At 38.0% G+C, this 23,289-nt stretch overlaps 2 protein-coding genes and 2 long non-coding RNA genes across 6 annotated transcripts; 1 reads left to right on the top strand and 3 right to left on the bottom strand.

Annotated features, from left to right (window-relative positions):
* Nucleotides 1-865: 865 nt before the first annotated feature.
* On the top strand, nucleotides 866-16,784 carry LOC778462 (glucose-6-phosphate isomerase). 2 transcript variants are annotated; one of them, XM_062674206.1, is made up of 13 exons: nucleotides 866-1,085; nucleotides 1,369-1,508; nucleotides 2,222-2,390; nucleotides 2,942-3,050; nucleotides 4,755-4,919; nucleotides 7,930-8,042; nucleotides 9,145-9,271; nucleotides 10,975-11,069; nucleotides 12,439-12,597; nucleotides 14,501-14,633; nucleotides 15,348-15,489; nucleotides 16,048-16,302; nucleotides 16,583-16,784. In XM_062674206.1, exons 1-12 carry the CDS (start codon nucleotides 886-888, stop codon nucleotides 16,233-16,235), a joined length of 1,740 nt encoding a protein of 579 aa, XP_062530190.1. In that variant the 5' UTR covers nucleotides 866-885; the 3' UTR covers nucleotides 16,236-16,302; nucleotides 16,583-16,784.
* Nucleotides 6,414-7,934, bottom strand: LOC134200783 (uncharacterized). Its single transcript, XR_009975843.1, has 2 exons — nucleotides 7,041-7,934; nucleotides 6,414-6,745 (listed from the first exon to the last, which is right to left on the bottom strand). It is a non-coding gene; the product is annotated as an uncharacterized LOC134200783 (long non-coding RNA).
* LOC134200784 (uncharacterized) lies at nucleotides 9,958-10,962 on the bottom strand. The gene is made up of 2 exons (XR_009975844.1): nucleotides 10,836-10,962; nucleotides 9,958-10,790 (listed from the first exon to the last, which is right to left on the bottom strand). It is a non-coding gene; the product is annotated as an uncharacterized LOC134200784 (long non-coding RNA).
* LOC101741812 (flap endonuclease 1) lies at nucleotides 16,769-23,112 on the bottom strand. 2 transcript variants are annotated; one of them, XM_004927226.2, is made up of 8 exons: nucleotides 22,887-23,112; nucleotides 22,737-22,802; nucleotides 22,013-22,216; nucleotides 21,591-21,736; nucleotides 20,839-21,006; nucleotides 19,459-19,677; nucleotides 18,362-18,511; nucleotides 16,769-17,591 (listed from the first exon to the last, which is right to left on the bottom strand). In XM_004927226.2, the coding sequence occupies exons 1-8, from the start codon at nucleotides 22,966-22,968 to the stop codon at nucleotides 17,484-17,486; spliced, it is 1,143 nt and encodes a 380-aa protein (XP_004927283.1). In that variant the 5' UTR covers nucleotides 22,969-23,112; the 3' UTR covers nucleotides 16,769-17,483. The 2 variants fall into 2 exon arrangements, with proteins under 2 accessions (XP_004927283.1, XP_062530381.1); XM_062674397.1 differs by lacking the exon at nucleotides 22,737-22,802 and having other exon boundaries at nucleotides 22,887-23,075.
* Nucleotides 23,113-23,289: the final 177 nt, after the last annotated feature.

The raw sequence follows: 23,289 nt of genomic DNA, 5'->3' as shown, positions 1-23,289 counted from the left end.
CAGTTGGAGGAAATCAAATCAAACCAAATAATATTCTACAATTTAGGCAAATACTAGCACAACTGGTCAATGTTCGAAATAAATGATTATTTCTTTTATAAGTAGGTAAGTAAGCTCAACAGCACCTGTGTTTTATTCACGGCTGAAGTGCTCATGACGCACTGAGCTTACAGGGTGTGCGATTAACGCGAATGTTTTTTTTTAAATTAGATTACTTATTTTCATAATATAGTAGCATAGCTTTTAAGAGTAATTCTTACTTACTAAAACGAAATGTTTAACTGTAAGGTGAGTCGACTATTATCAAAGCCGGCAATCTGACTTTTGGACAATGATTGGTAAATCAGAAAAACGAATTCAAATTCAAATTCAAATTCAAAATCATTTATTTCAACTTGGATGTCAAAAACACACTTGTTGAATGTCAAAATGTAAAAGAAAATGTTAACTCTACCACCGGTTCCAAAAAAGCCACAGTCCTGAGAAGAAACGATTATATTCAAATCAATCTGAATTGACATATCAATAAAATTTTTTTGTCCAAATGCACAGATTGCCACCTTTGATAATAGACGACTCAGGTAGTGATTATTTTTATTTTCTGTGATAATCCGCCCGGAGTACGATTGTCTTTATAATGAAATATCGATTTTATAATTTAAAAAAATATTATTGTGTGTATGTTTAAGCGGGGGAATATTGTTGTACTCCTAAAATTACAAGTTAAATTAAATTTCCATATAGTCCGGAAGCTACTCTACTACTTCTACGTAATGAAAGCTTTTTTTTTCAATTGATGACAAAGGTATAACGAAACGCAAATGACCTTCATATGTCATTGGTCAAAACAAACATGCAATGTCAATCAGATGTCAAAGGCTTTTAATGAGACATTCGTTATCAATCGGTCTTCGGCATAGCATCTGTAAGGCTCCTGTACAATCTATCGTAACTATGGAACCGAAAATTAATTTAAAGCAAGACGCAGCTTATCAAAAATTACAAGAATATTACAATGTAAACAGCACAAAAATTAATATGCTCCAACTTTTCCAACAAGATCGGGAGCGTTTCGAAAAGTTCAGGTGAGTTTCCTAAATTTTTCACTTATTTACAGTATCTGCGACAATACGTAGACCAGACTATTAAGTTTTCTATATAAAAAAATTAATAAAAAGTTTACATAATTTTTAAATACAGTTACATAGAACTTTAAAGGTCATATGAATAAAATCACACAACATTAAATTTCAACTTTCACTCTTGAGTATTTTATGTGTTCTTTTTTAAATCTAACTTAGAGCAATGACGCAAAGGTACTGACAATTTTATTTTGAAATATATAAATACAAATCGAACTTTTTTTAGCCTCTGTATCCCAACACCGAACGATGGAGACATCCTACTTGACTATTCCAAGAACCGTATCAACAGTGATGTTTTTAAGTTGCTCCTCGATCTCGCTAAGAGCAGAAATGTTGAACAAGCCAGAGATGCCATGTTCGCAGGTAATCCATAAGTATTTATTGCATGAAGCTAATGGGTACACACTCTTTCTGGTCAAATATCTTGTATATAGTGTAATTTTACTAGTAGTCCCACAATGTTTGAAATTTATTCGTATTGACTAATATTTGAATATTCACATATATTTTATGTATTACATTATCTGTTTTTGCTTTGTAATATTAAAAAAATAAAGACTCAAAGACAATGAATGAATTTTAAAGTGCTAAAAATATAGAATTAATAATCTATGAATTTGCATAATTGATTAACGGTAGAGTGTATTGTGAGGCCTATGGTTAGGAATCACCACCCTGTCTGCATCCAGTATACCTAGTGCAATATATATATATATTTTTGACATAAATTAGACTATATACTTAACACTAATCTTTTGATGCAATATTATTATTTCCGATCTTTTTTTTCCTGTCAACCTTATCAATAACCTAAATAATGATTTTAAAGCAAGTAAAAAATTTAATTAAACTACAAGTATCTATCATATCAAATTAATTGACCGCAATGGTGATAACAAATTACATCAACACTTTAAAAAGTTGTGTAATTTTTCATAAAAACAATGCAATTTTATCAGTGAATTGTGACCGCACTGTTGCATGATTTAAATTTTACCACACGAAAATAATATGTAAGAAAGCTCTTACACCATGCTTATTACATTCATAATCAACTCCGTAAATCAATCTCGCAGGTCAAAAGATAAACTTCACAGAAGACAGGGCAGTACTGCATATAGCTCTGCGTAACCGTCAGAACAAGCCTATCCTGGTGAACGGTAAGGATGTCAGCACTGATGTCAATGCGGTACTAGAACACATGAAGGAATTCTCCGATCAAGTAGTAAGCGGGCAATGGAAGGGGTCAGTACTATTAGATCTAGAAGTAATTTGTGACTAAAAAGTTGGCGTAGACATTATGAGACAGAAGACTTGTAAACCCTGGTTACCATGACTGGTTCTGTGTATGAATACAACAGTCTGCACATTAATATTACAGGCATGTCATAACTTATCGAATTACTTATGTCCAGTCCACTAGCATTAACTGGTGGTAGGACGTCTTGTGAGTCCGCACAGGTAAGTATCACCACTCTACCTATTTCTGCCGTGAACAGTAATGCGTTTTGGTTTGAAGGGTGGAGCAGCCATTGTACTTTAAAATCTGAGACATTACAACTCATATCTCAAGGTGGGTAGCGCATTTACGTCGTAGATGTCTATGGCCTCCAGGAACCACTTAACACCAGGTGGGCTGTGAACTCGTCCACCAATCTAAGCAATAAAAAAAATCTGTCCAGAACTTCCAAGGGTCATGTAGCAAACCCACACTAGATATCCTTGTTCTGCATATATCGGGCATGAAGCAACCAGACTTACTAGTTTTATTAATGGCTTCAAATTAAAAATTTCAGGTATACGGGAAAAGCTATAACAGACGTGATCAACATTGGTATTGGAGGCTCAGATGTGGGTCCTCTCATGGTCACAGAAGCACTGAAGCCCTATGCTAATCATCTTAAGGTATAATGCAATGACTGCATCAATTCTCAAAAAGTTTTTCTTTGTTTATTTATTACATAGATGGTGTGATTTTTTCCTCCTTAAAAAACTAACAAGACGATTTAAACGAAGAACAAACAAACTGATCAAAGCCGGAACGAATATTTGCTTCACCGCAGGAATAGGCATAGCGATGATCGGTGGAAATCCAATCCATAAATCATGACATCAAATGATCGGTCCTATATACCTTTGTTTTTTCCGAATTTGACTGGTGGTAGGACCTCTTGAGAGTCCGCGCGGGTAGGTACCACCACCCTGCCTATTTCTGCCGTGAAGCAGTAGCGCGTTTCGGTCTGAAGGGTGGGGCAGCCGTTGTAACTATACCTGAGTCCTTGGAACTTATGTCTCAAGGTGGCTGGCGCATTTACGTTGTAGATGTCTATGGGCTCCAGTAACCACTTAACACCAGGTGGGCTGTGAGCTCGTCCACCCATTTAAGCATTAAAAAAAAATTGTTTTATTTTGGTTTTTCACGATTCTTTTGTTATGATTATATATTTTAAATTATTATTATATATCTTTAAGTTCATCGTAAATTAATATCGTAATTGTAGCTTATCATTAATTGATAATATATTTGTACATCGATAAGGACCATTGTGCCTATTTGATAAATCTCAACAATAATAATAATAATTTATTTATTTCTCTCTTAATATTGTGGCGGGTAGCCATCATACAACGCAAGATAATTGACAGATGCCTGAATCTCGCTTACGACATTTCAAGATAAGCTCGCATATATACAAGTTCCGAACAACAATATTCGGTCCTCCCGATCCACTAACGGTGCTTCTAGGTACTTCAAGCACCGGTCACCGTTCTCGTCGAACCCGTCGAAGGGCTCGACGAGTAAATTAACTCTCAGACACAGCCCACTGAGTTTCTCGCCGGATCTTCTCAGTGAGTCGCGATTCCGATCCGCTGGTAGATTCTGCGAAGCACGACTCTTGCTAGGGTTCGTGTTAGCATCGTCGTCAGGTTTGAACCCCGTGAGCTCACCTACTAGTTACGGTTATGCTGGAATAGCCGCTCCAGCCTACCAGTTTAGGTAGGAAAAAAAAAAAACAACATTCGGACCGTCGGTCTACCGAGCAATATCACCCGCTCGGTGGAAGATCTTCGCTTTGTCGTATATTTCTAAAATATAAAGGCATACAAATAGAGATTGACCTTATAATTTATTTTGTTAGCCTTTGAAAAAGCTGAAGTCTGTACTAGGTACAAAGACCTGTATTACTGATCTCAAGGCTACCTCCTTCTTAGGATAGATTAAGTTAGGTTAAGTCGTGAGCAGATGTCGCGGACCTCTTGTGAGTCCGCACGGTTAGGTATCACCACCCTGCCTATTTCTGCCGTGAAGCAGTAATGCGCTTTGGTTTGAAGGGTAGGGCACCCGTTGTAACTATACTGAGACCGTACAACTTATATCTCAAAGTGGGTGGCGCATTTAAGTTGTAGATGTCTATGGGATCCAGTAACTACTTAACAGCAGGTGGACTGTGAGCTCGTCCACCCATCTAAACCACAAAAAAAAGTGTTATCATATAAATAAGATACAGTTGCTAATATTCAATTTGTCATAGAAATTCGACCTTAATGATTTGTAATAGAGTTTCTTTTGTAAAAATCATGAGACGTTGATCAGATGTTTTATTTCAGGTCCATTTCGTATCTAACATCGACGGCACCCACCTGGCTGAGGTCTTGAAGAAGCTGAACCCTGAGACAGCGCTGTTCATCATAGCATCCAAGACTTTCACCACACAAGAGACGATAACCAATGCGAGCTCAGCTAAGACGTGGTTCCTGGAATCCGCTAAGGATGTAAGAACTATAATTGAAATTTTATAGTAACTCTAGCTGACCCGGCAAGCGTTGTGTTGCCATATATATTATTACTAGGTTTTTTTTTGGATTTACGACCCTTAAAATTTTGGGGTAATAAAATAGATGATGACCGATTTTCAAACTACCCGACATGCACGCAAAATCTCAGCTTGCTCTCAGCTTTACTGTCGTGTATGAGTGACAATAGCATCAGGTGGGCCGTTTGCTTGCTTGCCAACAAATACAATAAAAGAAAACGTTAAACCCTTATAATTTTTGGAATTACTATTATTTTTTGAAGAATAAAGAAATTGTGCCAATTTACAAAGATACTTTCACAGTTGGTTGGTTCCTTATAGTTTTTGGTTTTTGCCCACTTCGATAAAGCGACACGACACGAGAACCGTCTCATCGTGGCCGCCGGTAACTACATTCCCGATCCTGCGGACAGAATGGAAAGCAGTCGACGTCGCCCCAAACACGTCATTCCGGATCCTCCCGATCCACTAACGGTGCTTTTAGGAAGCTCAAGCACCGGAAGCAAGGGCTCGACGAGTAAATTAACCCTCAGACACAGCCCACTGAGTTTCTCGCCAGATCTTCTCAGTGGGTCGCGTTGTCGATGCGGAGGTAGATTCTGCGAAGCACGGCTCTTGCTAGGGTTCGTGTTAGCAACGTCGTCAGGTTTGAGCCCCGTGAGCTCACCTACTGGTTAAGGTTCCGCTGATATTGCCTCTCAAGGCAATCATCAGCTTAGGTAGGAAAAAAAATGATTTTTGCAAATCGTATATAAAAATTATACTACTATAGAGTTTAATCCGGCCTTTTTTATTGTATCTTGTACATAAATTATTTCCATCGTTTAGAAATATTACAAGATTTTTATGCAAGAAAATAATAATAATAATTGGTTGTCTGTAAAGTCGGTTTAAAGTCGGTCGGTTTTTAAGTGAAAACCACAGTAGCAGAACTATTCGAACTGCTAGCTCTGACGTCACGCGAGAAGAGAGATAAATGTGTCACAAGCCAACGCTTGGGCCCTTCGATCAACAATAGTAACTAGATAAAGGGACACGTACAAAATCAAAGTAAAAACTGTCCGCGTGAATATATACATACATAGCTACATTGGTTTACAACAAACGGAGAAAAAAGCTTTAAAACAGTTTTCAGTTCAAACTAATTACAACTATGGCACCTAGTAATAAAGTCACAAATCTCCAAAACATTATCTAATACTTACGATCATTCGTCACAAAGCAATAAATTACTCCTGTCACTTAAAAATGAAAAGACATGTTAAACAACCTTTAATGTTAAATCAACCTTAAATGCCAACAAATAAAGTAATTGTTCCCGTTATAGCTTTGAGAACTAACATAATTTTTAAATTTTTTTTTGCTTCTTGAAATTTCGATTTCTATTTACTACAGGAGGTAAGGGAGTCGCGTCGAACACTAAAATAATTTATTAAATGAATAAAACTAAAAGTTTAGTTGTTTACTTTTTATGTTTTGAGAATTTATGTTTTTTAGTATCTATACATTACTTATTATTTTATGAGCGTTACGTTTTGTGTAATACATATTTTTATAGTATATTTTTATGTTTTCGCGACTAGTACACATAATAAAAAAACGTTTAAACGGTTTTGAGCGCGATATTTTTATTACAATGCTTCGGCCACGTTTCAGTAGCCGTGAGCACGGAAGGCAAAGATGTCCAGTGTCAATGAGTCGAGTTCTTAGCTTGGTTATAAAAGTAATCTCTTCTTTCTCTGGCGACAATCGAGATCCATTCCGCACACGTGATTGCTAGGAAAGCTAAAATAAAAAAGGAAAGCTAAGTATCTAATAAGAGTCCAACAAACAGACACAAAAGCAGCATTAACCAATTTTAACTAACCAATTTTGAAGTACGGCTAACAAATTTTTAAAAATTATAACAATACAAGTCTACTCCATGCATTTACTCTTATTTTAAATAAAAGTTTGTCCAAGTGTTGGCGAGCCTTGGCCAACTTTTGTAGCGGTGGTTAAAAATCGGTAATTTTGTTTAAAATTTAATACTGTTTATTAGCTTAAAGCTTAAAATATAACTTACACTTCATGTACTTACCGAAAGTAAGGTACTCCGGCCATTAAATTGCTATTTCGGACAATTTTTGCAACTTTTGAATATACACTGCGGCATTGTGAGACGGGTTGACATTGGCTCTGTCTGGAGTGAACTAAACAAAATAAGAGCTCATTTCAAGTGAGCTGTTATTTAACGAGACGGATTTTTGCGCTAACCCGAAATCTAGTTCCTATTGTTGATCGAAGCTTGGGCCGATCGTGCCTCTATCGCTGCGGCCACGATGAGATGGTTCTCGTGTCGTGCCCCTTTCTCGAAATGGCGAACTCTGGCGTTTTTACCATCGCACCGCCCGCCACTTGAGAAGGGTTTATCCATACTACCTGAAGCCACTGCGTTCATCCACAGTGCGTTTCCAGAGGTCTTTTTTGCCACGTATCATTCAGCTTTGGAATGAGCTCCCCTCCACGGTGTTTCCCGAGCGCTATGACATATCCTTCTTCAAACGAGGCTTGTGGAGAGTACTTAACGGTAGGCTTGGCTCTGCACCTGGCATTGCTGAAGTCCATGGGCGACGGTAACCACGCACCATCAGGTCGTCATGCTCGCCTGCCTGCACGGGCAATAAAAAAAAATTACTCGCTTGATTACGCTTGTTTTTTTTAATTGCTTATATGGGTGGACGAGCTCACAGCCTAACTGGTGTTAAGTAGTTACTGGAGCCCATAGACATCTACGACGTAAATGCGCCACCCACATTGAGATATAAGTTCTAAGCTCTCAGTATAATTACAACGGCTGCCCCGCCTTTCAAACCGAAACGCATTACTGCTTCACGGCAGAAATAGGCAGGGTGGTGGTACCCACCCGCGCGGACTCACAAGAGGTCCTACCACCATTATATATATAACCTCTGGGGCTTTTTTGACAGCCCTCGGCGGTGGCGAGACACTTCGTCGCTTTATCGACGAACGCCGAGAAGGTCACCGCGTTCGGTATCGACGCTAACAACATGTTCGGCTTCTGGGACTGGGTCGGGGGCAGGTGAGCTCAATGTTCCGTGTTTTCCGGTACTTTAGGAAGGTGCAAAACTGTGGCCAAGGACATCTCCAAAGCCGATGCCGCTGCTCCCTTCGTGACGTGATATGGAAGTCTTAATAAGACTAATCGTCTCTTTGGACCGTCGCATGGATATACATATCGAGGAGTGAAAGACTCTTTAGTTAAAGCGACATTTACCTTTTTAATTAAAGGTCCGTTTTATTTGATATCAGCATCAACAGTTTTTTTTTCAAATGATATTTTTTACAAATTTTGAACTTGAGATGGCTCTCCTGTGAAAAATATCGCTTAAGCCAAAATAGCTTGGTGTTGGTATTTACCAGGCGCGCAGACCCATACCTTCGATAATTATCAGTAGTTTCGTAATTAAAGAGCATACCATAGCAGCTAGAAGATCGAATCACTACATAGTATAAAACAAAGTCGCTGTCTCTGTCCCTATATCTGCCCCTATCTATGCTTAAATCTTTAAAACTACGCAACGGATTTTGATGCGGTATTTTTTAATAGATAGAGTGATTGAAGAGGAAGGTTTATATGTATAATAACATCCATTAAATAGTGGAGAAATCAATAATAAATTACAGTTTCGGAAGCGAAGCGAGGGCGGGTCGCTAGTAATTAATAAATTCAACTGGACGCATCGAAAATCATTCTATATTATTATGTTTTATCGATGTCCTTGCACAACGCAATGTAACAAATCAGCTCGCTGGACATTGACCCGGTGTGCCCCTTCACTGTCCATTGCGGGTTCAAAAACTTTAATCTCGCTAAAATGCTATTGGTTTCATTTATAGTTAAGTTACCGGAACTTTATAAGACCGTTATATGAAGACTATAATAAGTGTTATTCATGTGTATTATTTCCTTTTATTATGAATACATATGTACTTATGTATTATTGTCTTTTTATAACGCGCATATAAAACCCAGATAATTCACTATGAATCAGACCGTTTTTATATATCTTGAACTTTGGAAATATTATTTATTTATAGAAGTATTAGTCAGTTTTAGCTTTAGAAGCTGTCTTTATATTGTGTGTATTATTCTTACTCTCTTATTTTATATACATATATAGATATTCGCTGTGGTCCGCGATCGGTCTGTCCATCTCGCTGTACATCGGACACGAAAACTTCGAGAAACTTCTGGACGGAGCCAATTTCATGGACCAGCACTTCGTCACCGCACCGCTGGAGAAGAATGTATGGTTTTTTTTTTTTTTTCTTTTTTTTTTCTTTTTTTTTTTTTTGGTCAGGAGGAAATCGCCGGACTTCTGCCCTTTTCTGGGGATACTGGGCGGGGTATGTCAGAGTCGAACTGACTAAAACCTCCTGTCGCTCAACAACCAACGTCCAAACCTCGCATGAGACAGAACTCATGACAAGGCAAAGGGGGGAAAGTGAAGCGTTTAGTGCGGAGCACATCTCTCCCATCACCCTCCCCCTCGGGACGCCGGACTGGCGGTCGTCGGCGCCACGATCACCAGCCCTCTCGGTCGGCAGACTGTCCGAAGCCCGCCTAGATGGCGCCGGTTAGAGTGGGTTACCCTACGGAATACCCCGCTGGGCCAGAACCAGCGTGGGTCGAGGATAGCCGGCCTTCCATCACCCGGATGCTCTTGCGTAAAACGCGTGTAGAGCAGCTTGCACGTCGTCTTCTTAGGCCCCCCTCGCCGGTCCCCAGACCGACATGTGAGGGGGACCCGAAACACTTAGAGGGCCAGGGCTTGGGCGAGATCCGCCTCCCTGGCCCCCGCTCGACGGCGGCGGGATTGAGCGTCTCTCACGCGCCCCGCCGCCTCCTTCTGCGAGATGGTGCACTCGCAGAAGTCGAGCATCGCCTTCCACGACTCGTCGTCGCCGAGCATCGATGCCACAACACTCGGCAACGACAAGTCGGTTCCTATTTTTGCGACGAGGACACGGCGCCACCCCTCCCATGCGGGGCAGGCGACGAGCGTATGCTCTGCCGTGTCCAAGTCGCAACCACAATGGTGGCACTCTGCCGTCGGCTCGGCTGTGATCCGGTGCAGGAACTCACCGAAACAACCATGCCCAGTGAGCACCTGCGTGAGCCGGAAAGTGAGGCGTCCTCTGTCACGATTCACCCAATCCACAAGGACCGGGCGAATCGCCTCGACGGTCCTACGACCAGCCGAAGGAAGAATGTATGGATACGGCTATAATTAATTCAAATTATAAGTTTGGACATTATTATGGTTCTATTGTCAAAGACTTATTTTTTAAGGGATTTTATGACATGGTAACTAATACCTTTAGGTCGAGTCTTGTTTTAATTGTAATGAAAACTTTTTTATATGAAAAATGATATTATGAAATAAAGTGAATTTGATTAATATGAAACATGGCATAAAATGAAAAAAAAAATGAAATGGAATGGAATGGAAAAAAAATGAAATGAAAATGGCGGCTTTGTTTCATTTTCCCACATTTGTGCACTTTCACAGATACTAAATAGTTAATAAACCACCGTTATTACACATTTAAACCTGAAGAAACACTAAATAGACAAAATAAAACAAATCACACAACTTCACTCCTCGCGTTCCCGCCAAAAAGCCCGGTGGCATGTTTTGGCCCTAGTGTTGCCAATGTCTATCGAAGTGCACAAATGTCCGAAGACTGATCACCGTCGCCCCTGGGCACATGCACGTGTGGCGGCTAGCCATCATATTATACATACAAGATATTTGACAGATGCCTGAATCTCGCTTACGACATTTTCAAGTTAAGCTTGCATATATACAAGTCCCGAACAACAACATTCGGACCGTCGGTCTACCGAGCAATTGCACCCGCTCGGTGGAAAATCTTCCTTTTGTCGTATACATCCATAGAGATTTACCACCGAAAATGTATATACTAAAGCCACCATCGCCTTTCAGGCTCCCGTGATCTTAGCTCTGTTAGGAGTCTGGTACCACAATTTCTACGGAGCAGAGACCCATGCGCTGCTGCCTTACGATCAATATCTACACAGGTAATGTACCAATGTGTCGCCTATCACACTCTCACTAAGGCAGCCATAACTACAGCACTAATGCATACTGTTAGGAAGGTACTTACTGGTGGTAGGACCTATTGTGAGTCCTCACGGGTAGGTACCACCGCCCTGCCTATTTCTGCCGTGAAGCAGTAATGCGTTTCGGTTTGACGGGCTGGGCAGCCGTTGTAACTGTACTGAACTTAGAACTTATATCTCAAGATGGGTGGCGTATTTACGTTGTAGATGTCTATGCGTTCCGGTAAGCACTTAACACCAGCTGGGCCGTGCACTAGCTCGTTGTGAGAACGAGTTAAGGCTATAAGGCGATTATGTTTATGTTACACCCTGTATGTAATTTTGGATGTACATTTGCATCGATTAAAATAACGTATTTCACCTCAGCAGCTCAAACCTGCCGATTTTGCTGCGAGACAACAGTGAACAAAACGCGATTTTAATTCGGCCATGGGTCAAAGTAGCTTTTTAATTTTCTCAATCTTCACAGTGCCACGAATTGACATTGTTCAGCCATAAATTTGAAACATTCGGATTTTGCTGTGCCCTGTCTCTTTCACGTGTATATAAAAAAGCGAGTGAAAAAAACAAACCCCTTCGAAATTACATTTTAGAATTCGACCTCAAAGAAAACACGTTCGGAAACGCGTTATATACCCTCAAATTTAAAGATATTTGTAATAAAGTAATTGCGTTTTTTTTTTTAATATTTATTTCAATCTATTTCTGTTCATTTCTGTTTATTTTTATTTATTTTTATTGCCCTTGTAGGCAGACGAACATACGGCCCACCTGATGGTGAGTGGTTACCGTCGCCCATAAACTTCAGCAAATCAAATCAAATCAAAATCAAAAAAAAATTTATTCAACATAAATGAAAGTACATACTTGTTGAACGTCAAAAGAACTACCGCCAATTCACAAGAATTAGCCTCCGTCCTGAGAAGAATTGGCAAGAAACTCAGCGGGCATGTCTTTTTTTTTTTTTAATATTAGAATATTTTTTTTAATATTAGATTTTTTTTAAATATTCATTTTTACAATAAGTATTATAACATAACAATTAATACAATATTGAAATGCCCGGAGCGAGCAACTCATTCCCACTTTGTGCAATCTTCTGTGCAATGCCAAAGGCAGAGCCAAGCCGCTGCCTACCGCTAAAGTATCCTAAGTAATATGTGTTCTCACTGCTGAGGTGAAAATTTATGTGTGCTACATGAGAGCAACGTTTTTTGCATCTCGTGCTGTTTGTTGAGTCCCTCACTACGCCCAGGATTCAAAATCAGCAGTCGAAACAAAAAACAACTTTGCTCTCTTGTTTGCACAAATTTCCTTGATATTACAGATTCGCAGCGTATTTCCAGCAGGGCGATATGGAGAGCAATGGCAAGTACGTGACGCGTTCAGGAGCCGAAGTGGAATACTCCACGGGGCCCATCGTGTGGGGCGAGCCCGGGACCAACGGACAGCACGCCTTCTACCAGCTCATACACCAGGGAACCAGGTAACTGATCAGCAGTTTATCCTTAGGTTATATTTACAGCGCACAGCAAATATGTCAAGATTGACTGGTGGTAAGACGTCTTGTGATTGTGACTGGCAAAGTAGAAGGAAAGAGACCCCGCGGCCAATTGCCTAGCCGTTGGTGTGATCAAATAACCGCCCTAGCTGGGCTGCCAGTCGCAACCGCCATTCGAGAAGCTGAGGACCGGACGAGATGGAAACAGCTCACGAGACAGGCCACGGTCAAGTTTCAGGGTCACGACCTTTGGCAATTAAGAAAGCGACGAAAAAGAAGAAGGACCTCTTGTGAGTCCGCGCGGGTAGGTACCACCACCCCGCCTATTTCTACCGTGAAGCAGTAATGCGTTTCGGTGTGAAGGCAGCCGTTGTAAATATACTGAAACCTTAGAACTTATATCTCGAGGTGGGTGGCGCATTTATGTTGTAGATATCTATGTGCTCCAATAACCACTTAGTACCAGGTGGTCTGTGAGCTCGTCTACCCATGTAACTAAAAAACAATTATGATGTATTTTAGTAAAAATAGTTCTTAATAACAATAGCAATAAAATCGAATTCACTTCAAAACCGCGTTTCATGTTGAATCTTTATGGAACAATTATTTACAGAAGTGTTATTTTAATAATGGTGACATAAAATAATAACTATATATGCTACTAACACTACATACTATATTTACTATATATTTGTTGAGCAGATTTTGATGAAACAATTAATAGTCTGGATTGTTCATTTATTTATTTATTTGTTGTGAAGTAGCTACAGATGGGTCGTACTAGGTAAATCAGATACTAGGTTCACCTGTACCTAATCTTAAGAAATACCTAATCCAAATATCTAATCCACATAATCTTCCCAATCTCATTCACAATCAATTCAATCTTGTTTACTTAGCAAACAATCTCAATCTGCCTATTCCTAATCTCAAGTTCTGAGTTCGTTACTAGGATTTGATTAATGTGATCGTTGGATCATTATTTCAATGATTAGGATTAGGCATTTAGGGATTTTGGGATACGTGGGAAACAGGTGGGAGCGTATGCTGAATATTCGATTTTCTCTTTTAAGAAGACGACGATAAGATGGAACAGGTGGATTATACAGATTGACAAATGGGATTAGGTGCAGCCTAATCTCCTCTAATAAATCCGACTCATCTCTAGAAGTAACTAAAATGTTAGACGATTAGTGATAAATTCCGCAGGCAGGTACTAATTTTTCTATTGAAATACGCTTTTTTTTTTTTTTTTATTGCTTAGATGGATGGACGAGCTCACAGCCCACCTGATGTTAAGTGGTTACTGGGGCCCATAGACATCTACAACGTAAATGCGCCACCCACCTCGAGATATAAGTTCTAAGATCTCAGTATAGTTACAACGGCTACCCCACCCTTCGAACCGAAACGCATTACTGCTTCACGGCGGAAATAGGCGGGGTGGTGGTACCTACCCGTGCGGACTCCCAAGAGGTCCTACCACCAGTGATAACGCAAATTATAATTTTGCGGGTTTAATTTTTACTACACGATGTTATTCCTTCACCGTTGAAGTCAATCGTGAACATTTGTTGAGTACGTATTTCATTAGAAAAATTGGTACCCGCCTGCGGGATTCGAACATCGGTGCATCGCTACATACGAATGCACCGGACGTCTTATCCTTTAGGCCACAACGACTTAAGGCATGTTCACAGACGACTTCCACATTTACCTAATAAAAAACAAACAAGCAAAAATTACTAGTTGTGTAAGGCTTCTTGTGAATCCGGCAGGGGTAAGAAGTACCATCATTCCATTTTATCCATGGCAAGTTAGGTAATGAAGCAGCTGACTTGATTTTGTTTTTTTTTTTATTTTACATTATTTAATATTGAATTCACAGATTGATTCCATGCGATTTCATCGCTCCAGCCCAAACTCACAATCCAATTTCGAATGGTGTTCACCACAAGATCCTTCTAGCTAATTTCTTGGCTCAAACCGAAGCCCTGATGAAGGGCAAGACAGCTGACGAGGTCAGTGAACCTTTGTTAGTAACAAAACATCTTAGTTAGATATATTCATGAGGTTTTTGTAAAATTTTCTTTTAGTATTGCCACACTCGTCTAATTTTGAGATCATTTATTCTGATTACTATATCAAGAATGCTGACGCTTGATTAGAAGGCATGTCGAAGGGAATATCTTTGCTAAATATATTTGCATTTTACAATATCTGAGATTCCAAATATTTTACAGTTTTCGTGACCACAGATGAATAAAAATGTTAAAGAATGTTAAAACTGAGACAACTAATGTCTCGAAGTGGGTGGCGGCTTTTAGGTTATAGATGTCTATGGTCTCTGATAACCACTTAACACCAGGTGGGCCGTAAGCTCGTCCACCCATCTAAGCTATAAAAAATATTAAATTTATGATTCTGTCTATCAGTTTACTGACTTGGGGTTTGTTCTTCATGATAACAGAATTCCGTGTGTTGGATAGGATAGATAATAGATTAATATTATATTTGATATCTGAGGTCTGAATGTAGGCAAATAAGTGTGTATTTCTGGTATCATATAAAGTAGAAGAAAACTTTGTTCAAGGTCTTTGTATGATACACAATAATTTGGTTTTTTGTCCTTATTTATGAATAGATTTATATTTTATAGGCGTATTAGTTGGCTGTGTGTTTCATTAGAGCTAGTATTTTTGCTTAAAAATATCAATTTGTTGATTTTAATACAGGCTAAAGCTGAGCTAGAGAAATCTGGTATGGCTCCGGAGGCAATAGACAAGATCCTTCCGCACAAGGTATTCAAAGGAAACCGGCCTACAAACTCTATTGTTCTGAAGAAGATCACTCCATTCACTTTAGGAGCACTTATTGGTATGTATGATTCATCATTTATTTTAAACTAGAGAGATGATGCATGTGACTAGGAGATGTATGGAAATGGTATAGTGCAAGGTAGAGGGGGTAGAGGTCGACCGAAGAAGACATGGATGGAGTGAATGACGCTATGAGAGAGAGAGGAGTGAGTGTTAAGATGACGGCAGATAGAAGAGAAAAATTAGCTGTGCCGACCTCATCTAGTGGGATACGGTGGAGAAAAAGAAGAAGAAGAATTTATTTTAAACTCTTCTCAACATTACAATTGAATATGCAATTTCGAAAAGGCACATGTCGCATATTTTGTCAAATACGTTTTTTCATATACATGTAGTTTTGAGGCTTAAGTACACCCATTTTATAATAATTCCAGTAATTTTCAATTGCTAATTAACACTAAAATTAATCTCAAAAGTTAATATTTTAAATTTTACACTGCTTTAAAAAATAATCAGTTTTTTTTTTCATTTCCTGAACATTTTACTTTTTCAGAGATGTGCCCTTTTCGAAATTGCATATTCAATTACAATGATTACATATATTTTTATCTTGCAGCCATGTACGAACACAAGATCTTCACGCAAGGTGTGATCTGGGATATCAATTCATACGATCAATGGGGAGTTGAACTCGGCAAGCAATTGGCCAAGGCAATCGAGCCTGAGCTGCAGGGGACTGCAGCTGTGACCGGCCACGACGCTTCCACGAATGGACTCATTAACTTCCTCAAGAAGAACTTTTGAGATTATAGTAGAATGACGTCACACATAGTTTAATTTGCTTTGGTGGTTATATGTGTAATCGAGACATGAGTCGACTATTATCAAAGCCGGCAATGTGACTTTTGGACAATTATTGGTAAATCAGAAAAACGAATTATTGACTTTGTATTCCATTGGCAGTCACAAAACTCTTCTGAACGACATCCTAGATAAATCACAGGTTAAGTATTAACCTTTATTTAATGCAGGTTTTGAACCGTATTCTTTGAAGGAGACGATTATATTCAAATCAATCTGTATTGACATATCAATAACATTTTTTTGGCCAAATGCACAGGTTGCCACCTTTGATAATAGACGACTCACATATGTATTTGCCGGAATTAAAAGTTCTTAGTTCTTAATTGTGCACAATATAAAACATCATCAATAATCATAACGACTGATATTCGTTAGTTTTGAACAAAGAACAATGTTTGAGGTCTTGTTTGCATATATTTTTTTAAATATATTATTTTGTTAAATTATTTTAGTAAGGATAATTAAAAAAGATATTTAAAAAAAACACAATAGTTTTATTCAATTCAATCATGTCTTAGAATTACAGGATGATACATAGATACATGTGTTCTTAAAGCCGAAATGGGAATACAAATTGCTGTATTTAATGTAAATATACAACAATAATTATTTGAAATATATAGTTATAAGTATAAGTTTATGCTTGTTGTTTTAAAAGATTTATAGATTATTTAGTGGACTGGAATGTAAAGTGAAGGTAATTCAACGCGTCACAGGAGGTCGATGAACTTGTGTATCAGCCAATTTTTTATTTTTTTTAATTCCATAGATGAGTGGACGAGCTCACAGCCCACCTGGTGTTAAGTGGTTACTGGAGCCCATAGACATCTACAACGTAAATGCGCCACACACCGTGAGATATAAGTTCTAAGGTCTCAGTATAGTTACAACGGCTGCTTCACCCTTCAAACCGAAACGCATTACTGCTTCACGGCAGAAATAGACAGGGTACATGGCCAACACCAGTCTTTCATATGATGTGGTTAGAGGCAACTTTTTATTAAAAAATTTCCCTTGCGCGATGAACTTCGAATATGTATCGAAATTTTATATCTACACAACTTTGATTTACAAATGATTATTGTTTTGTTTTTCAGAAAAGGTACATTAACCCATTATCGGCTTTGACAACTGTTTATTTTAGTTCGAGGAATCTATCCGTACATAGATATTAATTGACTCACATAATCATTTCGGTTTCCGACCGCGTCCTCCACCTCCGGTCTTAGTTTTCTTCTTTGCTGAATTCTTCTTGTCCTCTTCAGCTTTACGTTTCGAATTAGGCGTTGTCGTTAACTGTTGATAGCATGAACATATATGTACATATTTTTAAATGTAATTAGCTGATCCGGCAGACCCGTAATGCCTATAAAAGACTTAAACTTTTGTATAAAATAAACTTAAAACAAACAAAAGGAATCCGTCCGACGGGGGACACATCAAAGGGAAAACAAAATTGTTATTTTTATTTAATTCCGAGCATTTTCATATTTATCTACCTTTTAAACTTTCTCTGAACTTCCACAAATAATTCAAGACCAAAATTAACCAAATCGGTCCTGCCGTTCTCGAGTTTTAGCGAGACTAACGAACAGCGATTCATTTTTATATACATATATATATATAGATTTATAATTGAATATTACTGGTATGAAGTCTCCACCGGTAGGTACTTAAGTTCCGGCTCTTCTGCTACAATTCATATTTTTACCTCATGTCTAATGGTGGTAGATCGGTGATATAAAAATACTGCATGTAAAAAATTAGGCTTTACTAATGTTACTTGCATTACATGCCTGTTACACTATCCTATTAAAATTATTTAGAAAACAAAAAAGCTTGTCAATTACGTTATGTCTTTGGGAACAATCTCTATACACCCTGTATATGAAACCCAAGAGTTAAGAAAGATGAATCCGGTAATTTATTTTGGAGGAGGAAGCAAATAAGCTTACAGGTTCCTTATAAAATGTATGTAGATATTTGTGGCTCATTACCGATATATAGCAATAAGCTTCCAAGTATCACATATGACGAAACGTAATACAAAATTGAACTGTAAATACCGTGAAGAACCCATCTAATCTGGCCTGTGTGGTGCCCGTCCTGGCTTTAATTAACTTCTTAGCTCCATTCCTCACTCGTTCTTCATTGAACTGTCTGTCCCCACACAGAAACTTCACGAGGCCCTCTTCATCGGGATCAGTCCATTTCAGCTGTTAATTTAGAATTAAAATTATCTTTATGAATAAAATTCATTTGTTGAAGTGTTGTAGGGACCACAAATGTCCCCATAGCAACTAATAATTATATGTATGTGTTAGCTGTAATTAAACGGCCGTCTGGTGTAGTGGTAAGTGACATGGTCACTACACAAGGGGGTCGCGGGTTCGAATCCCGCCAAGGGAAGATATTTGTATGATAAATGTAAATGTCTTTTCCAGGGTTATGGATGTATATTAAATATATGTATGTGTATAATAAAAATCTTACATTTATATCCGTTATCTGGTACCTGTAACACAAGTTCTTTATGAACTTATCACGGGACCAGTTAACGTGGCGTGATTGTTAGTAAATATTTATTTATTTAATTATTTAAAAAAAAAAAAAAAATTATTACATTGCAATTATGCTACGTCAGTTTCGGGATTGTCGGGCTGTCGATAGCACGTTACGTTGTAATCCCAATATACGTTAGTCACTTAGCGAAACACGTGTCTTATTAATCCTGGTAATCTTACTGGTGGTAGGACCTCTTGTGAGTCCGCACGGGTAAGTACCACCACCCTGCCTATTTCTGCCGTGAAGCAGTAATGCATTTCGGTTTGAAGGGTGGAGCAGCCGTTGTAACTATACTGAGACCTTAGAACTTATATCTCAAGGTGTGTGGTGCATTTACGTTGTAGATGTCTATGGGTTCCAGTAACCACTTAGCACCAGGTGAGCTCATCCACACATCCAGGCAATAAATAAAAAATAAAAAAAATCCTTGCCCGATATAGACTCAACAGTATCTTGGGGCACAATATTTCCTAGCATATTATGTATACAGACAGTGATAGCTACCACAAAGCAGATTAATTGTTGTAGGCTATTAATACTCCTTACTTCCAGCAAAAATGGTATACTAGGGCTCAAGTTTTAAAATAAAAATTCATACCTCAATGTCTTTAGGGTCAGCGACTTCAGGTTCCATGAACAGACTCCTAGCTCGCTCGTAATCCCAGTCAGTGGGAGGTTGGTACTTCTCAGTGTCTATATTCTTGAGTACTTCATCCAGTGTCCGATGTTGTCTTATGAGGTCGATGGCTCGTTTTGGGCCAACCCCTCTAATGGAACCACAGTAATCACAGCCAAGGAGTATGCAGAGGTCAATAAACTGTAACAACAGTTCCATCATTATTATTCCAGAGTAGTTTTGTAAATCAAAATATTGAGGGATCAAGGCTATTTTATTTTTTATTGCTTAGATGGGTGGACGAGCTCACAGCCCACCTGGTGTTAAGTGGTTACTGGAGCCCATAGACATCCACAACGTAAATGCGCCACCCACCTTGAGATACAAGTTCTAAGGTCTCAGTTACAACGGCTGCCCCACCCTTCAAACCCAAACGCAATACTGCTTCACGGCAGAAATAGGTGGGGCGGTGGTCTCAAGTATAGTTATATAGCTATATATAGTTTAAGGGACATTTCCCTTAATGCACGACATTTATCTTTGTAATTAAAGGTGGCTTTTATTTGGTATTATCATCAACAGTTCAATGTTTTAAATTGAACTTAAATTAAGTTTACTTCATTGAAATAGCTCAATAAGTTTTAATGTTATGTTTTTTTTCCAAATTATAAACTCTCAATGGCTCTCTTGTAATGTTACAAAAATGTCACTTAAACCAATAAATAACCTTTCACTCCTCAGATGTGAAACGTAATAATATAAAAAAAAAGTCTTGATGCCACAACCTCCACCTCTTCCAGTTAGTATCTAATGTAGCTGTCTATATAAATCCAGACTATTGTAGCACTCTTGTAAAATATGTGATTAAACTCACCGATTATTTAACAACAATGCATTTGAAATTTTTAGAGGGAACTGTTTAGAGGTTTGACATTGTGGCACATATATAACGCTAATTAGATGTAATAATTATCTATATGTCGGCGCAGCGCCAGGGATGGCTAAGCGGTTGTTTCCGTCATCACTTGTATTCGATTGAACTCAGTTTAGTCAATAAAACTTTTGAATAATAATTATTGAAACTCAAAACACACAACTTTCACAATGACAGGGTAAACCGACAGTTTCGTTCCACATAGCGACAGACCGACTGACTGACTGCCAGAGACTCACTGACTGAGACGGACGGACCGTCCGATACGGACTGAATGACTGTCTGATACGGAATGCCACGACTCTTTTTTTTTTCCTTCCTAAGCTGGTAGCCTAGAGAGGCTATTCCAGCGGAACCTTAACTAGTAGGTGAGCTCACGGGGCTCAAACCTGACGACGATGCTAACTAATGAAAATGTGTTAATGAACCTCATTCTGTTTCAATTCCAATCCCTGTAGTACATTATTTAAATGGAATTCTTGCACGGGCATTTTCCTTGCTTCAGAAAACGTTAAGTGTCTCAATAGCACTGGTGCACCAAAGGTTAGGGCATCCATATCTTCTGTGGCTGCTGCAAAAACTTTACCGGATTTTACCTGTAAGTATTTCTTGTGTTAAGAAGTAGGTAGTATCATAGTACAGATAGTTAATTTTTTCGTAGTGGCTTGAAGATTAAGACGCTCATTGCATTTGTATCAAATCAATATATCTACTTAGTTACTGGTGGGGTACCACCACCCTCTTTATTTCTGCCATGAAAAGAGTTTCTGTTTGATGGATGGGGCATTGTTAATCTAACTATAATACTATAAATACTACTAAATTATAAATCTGAGACTTAGAACTCATGTGTCAAGGTGAGTAGCAGTATTTACGTTGTTAATGTTTATAGAGTCCAGTGACCACTTTAGACCATGTGGGCCGTGAGCTAGTCCATCCATGTAAGAAAAAAAAGCAATCATTTCCCAAGTCATCATTATTGTCAATTTATTACATATGCTGCATATTGTAAGAACATGATGCTGCTGGAGCTTCAAGCACAATTATTTATACACTGCATATTTTTTCAATAGTTTAAGAGATTGGTACAGTCAAAATCATTGAAGAGCATAGTTTTACAGTTAGTAGTGTCACTAGTAATTAAGTACATAACTTGATGAATATATAAAAGACTACATACAAGAGCTGCACACTGGGCTTCAGCCTCACAGGGTGCATCAACAACCGGGACACCCATCAATTTGAGGAGTTGTTTAGCCTCTTCACTGTGTTGTTTTGTTACTTTAACCAAACGTCTGTTGAACTTGTCCACTGAAGCTGTGTCACCTGAAATGTTTTTATGTTTTTGTAGTTTTAAATTTTATGCTATAAATGCGAAAATCATTAGGTAAGGAAGTTTCAGGATATTTCAATATATGTTTTTCACTCACAAAACAATGACAAAAGGTAGATTAATGCTTAAATTACAATTTACTTTCGTTTTATTACAATTTACTTTTGGACACTTGCAACTTTTGGTCACAAACAGACAACTGCCTAACACAAATGTACCATGTGTTGTTATTTGCAAAGTTTCCAGAGTAAATCATAGAACAACCTTACCGGCTTCAGTAGCTTTTTGCAATTCTTTCTCTGCTTCCTCTCTCCTTTCTGCTCTCTTATTCAACTGATGAGCCTTCATGTCTGGAGGTTTCCCGTCAAAGACATACACTGGTTTAATCCCATTTTCTACCAGTCTTATAGTACGGTAAAATGTACCCATCAGATGTGATGTAGTCTCTCCGTCTACAGAGACTAGTTGGGCTCCTAAAATAATTAATGAGTAATTTGTGGTGCATTTCCTATCAAATTATTGACAAAGACTTTTATTACTAGTCAATGCTTAGGCTACTAAGGAATAGGATGGAAAAAAGTAAGATTCATTAAAAACTTAATGAAATAATGTGGCTACTAAATGAAATGTATTTTTTCAAGCACTATGTGATATTACAGTTTAATCTTATATATATTTATCTGGGATATATTAAAAATAGATGAGTGGATACTAAACAAAAATTACTATAATTAATGAATTTGATTAGTTTGAAGTTGCTTTTGTTGTCGTTATTAATCTTTTAGAAAAATCTTTATGTAAATAATGGCATACCTATTATTATTGTTTGTGAAAACCATAATTTCACCATTATGTTACATTATTAATATACTCTTACTTTATCTTTTATCAAGAGTTTTCATAACGATCTAATAAGAAGACCACCTATACCATATCTCAACCAACAAAATTCTTACATCCGCAAAGAATTTTATGAATCAAAACATTACTTACCTTCACTTCTTACGGCGATAAGGAACTGATATAAGCTCATAGAAGCATCAATAGCTATTTTTCTTCCTGAGAATACGAAAAAATAGTATTTTTTATACACGAGGCTTATATCTCAAGAAATAAGTATAATTTATGAAGTGAATGTCTTACCAAAGTAATTTTTGATTTCCATTTCTTTGACAGCATGAGGTGCTATGTCAGCAATTAACTTAGATAAACCTAGAATACCCATTTTGATTTGATTCAAATAACTTTAACTAATTTTACAGTACTATTCAATACATCATATAAATTTAGCGGGAGTTTTGACATAGGTAACACAAGCTGCAATTTGGACAGCTGACATATGTACCAGTTTCTTTGTTGATTTTTTTTAGGTGTAGGTTTCATACTTCAGTGGTTTTAGTATGACAATACTGTGTGCTATGAAAAATGACAAAGAGTGATACGAAATGCAATCAATTCATTTGAATTTTTAATATGTTAGAAGCATGGAATTAATAAGTACCGCCAACTAAAATAAAAATACTAAACTAAAAATTACTAATCTATA

Source organism: Bombyx mori, chromosome 20, assembly GCF_030269925.1.
Source record: "Bombyx mori chromosome 20, ASM3026992v2".
NCBI lineage: Eukaryota > Metazoa > Arthropoda > Insecta > Lepidoptera > Bombycidae > Bombyx > Bombyx mori.
Note: the sequence above shows the minus strand (reverse complement) of the source record. Positions and strands in the feature narration are given on the sequence as shown.

Coding starts and splice junctions, on each gene's coding strand:
- LOC778462 (XM_062674206.1), top strand. CDS start 886: ATGAGACATTCGTTATCAATCGGTCTTCGGCATAGCATCTGTAAGGCT. Junction 1,086..1,368: donor GAGCGTTTCGAAAAGTTCAG/GTGAGTTTCCTA, acceptor AACTTTTTTTAG/CCTCTGTATCCCAACACCGA. Junction 11,070..12,438: donor TACGATCAATATCTACACAG/GTAATGTACCAA, acceptor TTGATATTACAG/ATTCGCAGCGTATTTCCAGC.
- LOC101741812 (XM_004927226.2), bottom strand. CDS start 22,968: ATGGGTATTCTAGGTTTATCTAAGTTAATTGCTGACATAGCACCTCAT. Junction 18,512..19,458: donor CTGACCCTAAAGACATTGAG/GTATGAATTTTT, acceptor CTAAATTAACAG/CTGAAATGGACTGATCCCGA. Junction 17,592..18,361: donor GATTAGATGGGTTCTTCACG/GTATTTACAGTT, acceptor TGCTATCAACAG/TTAACGACAACGCCTAATTC.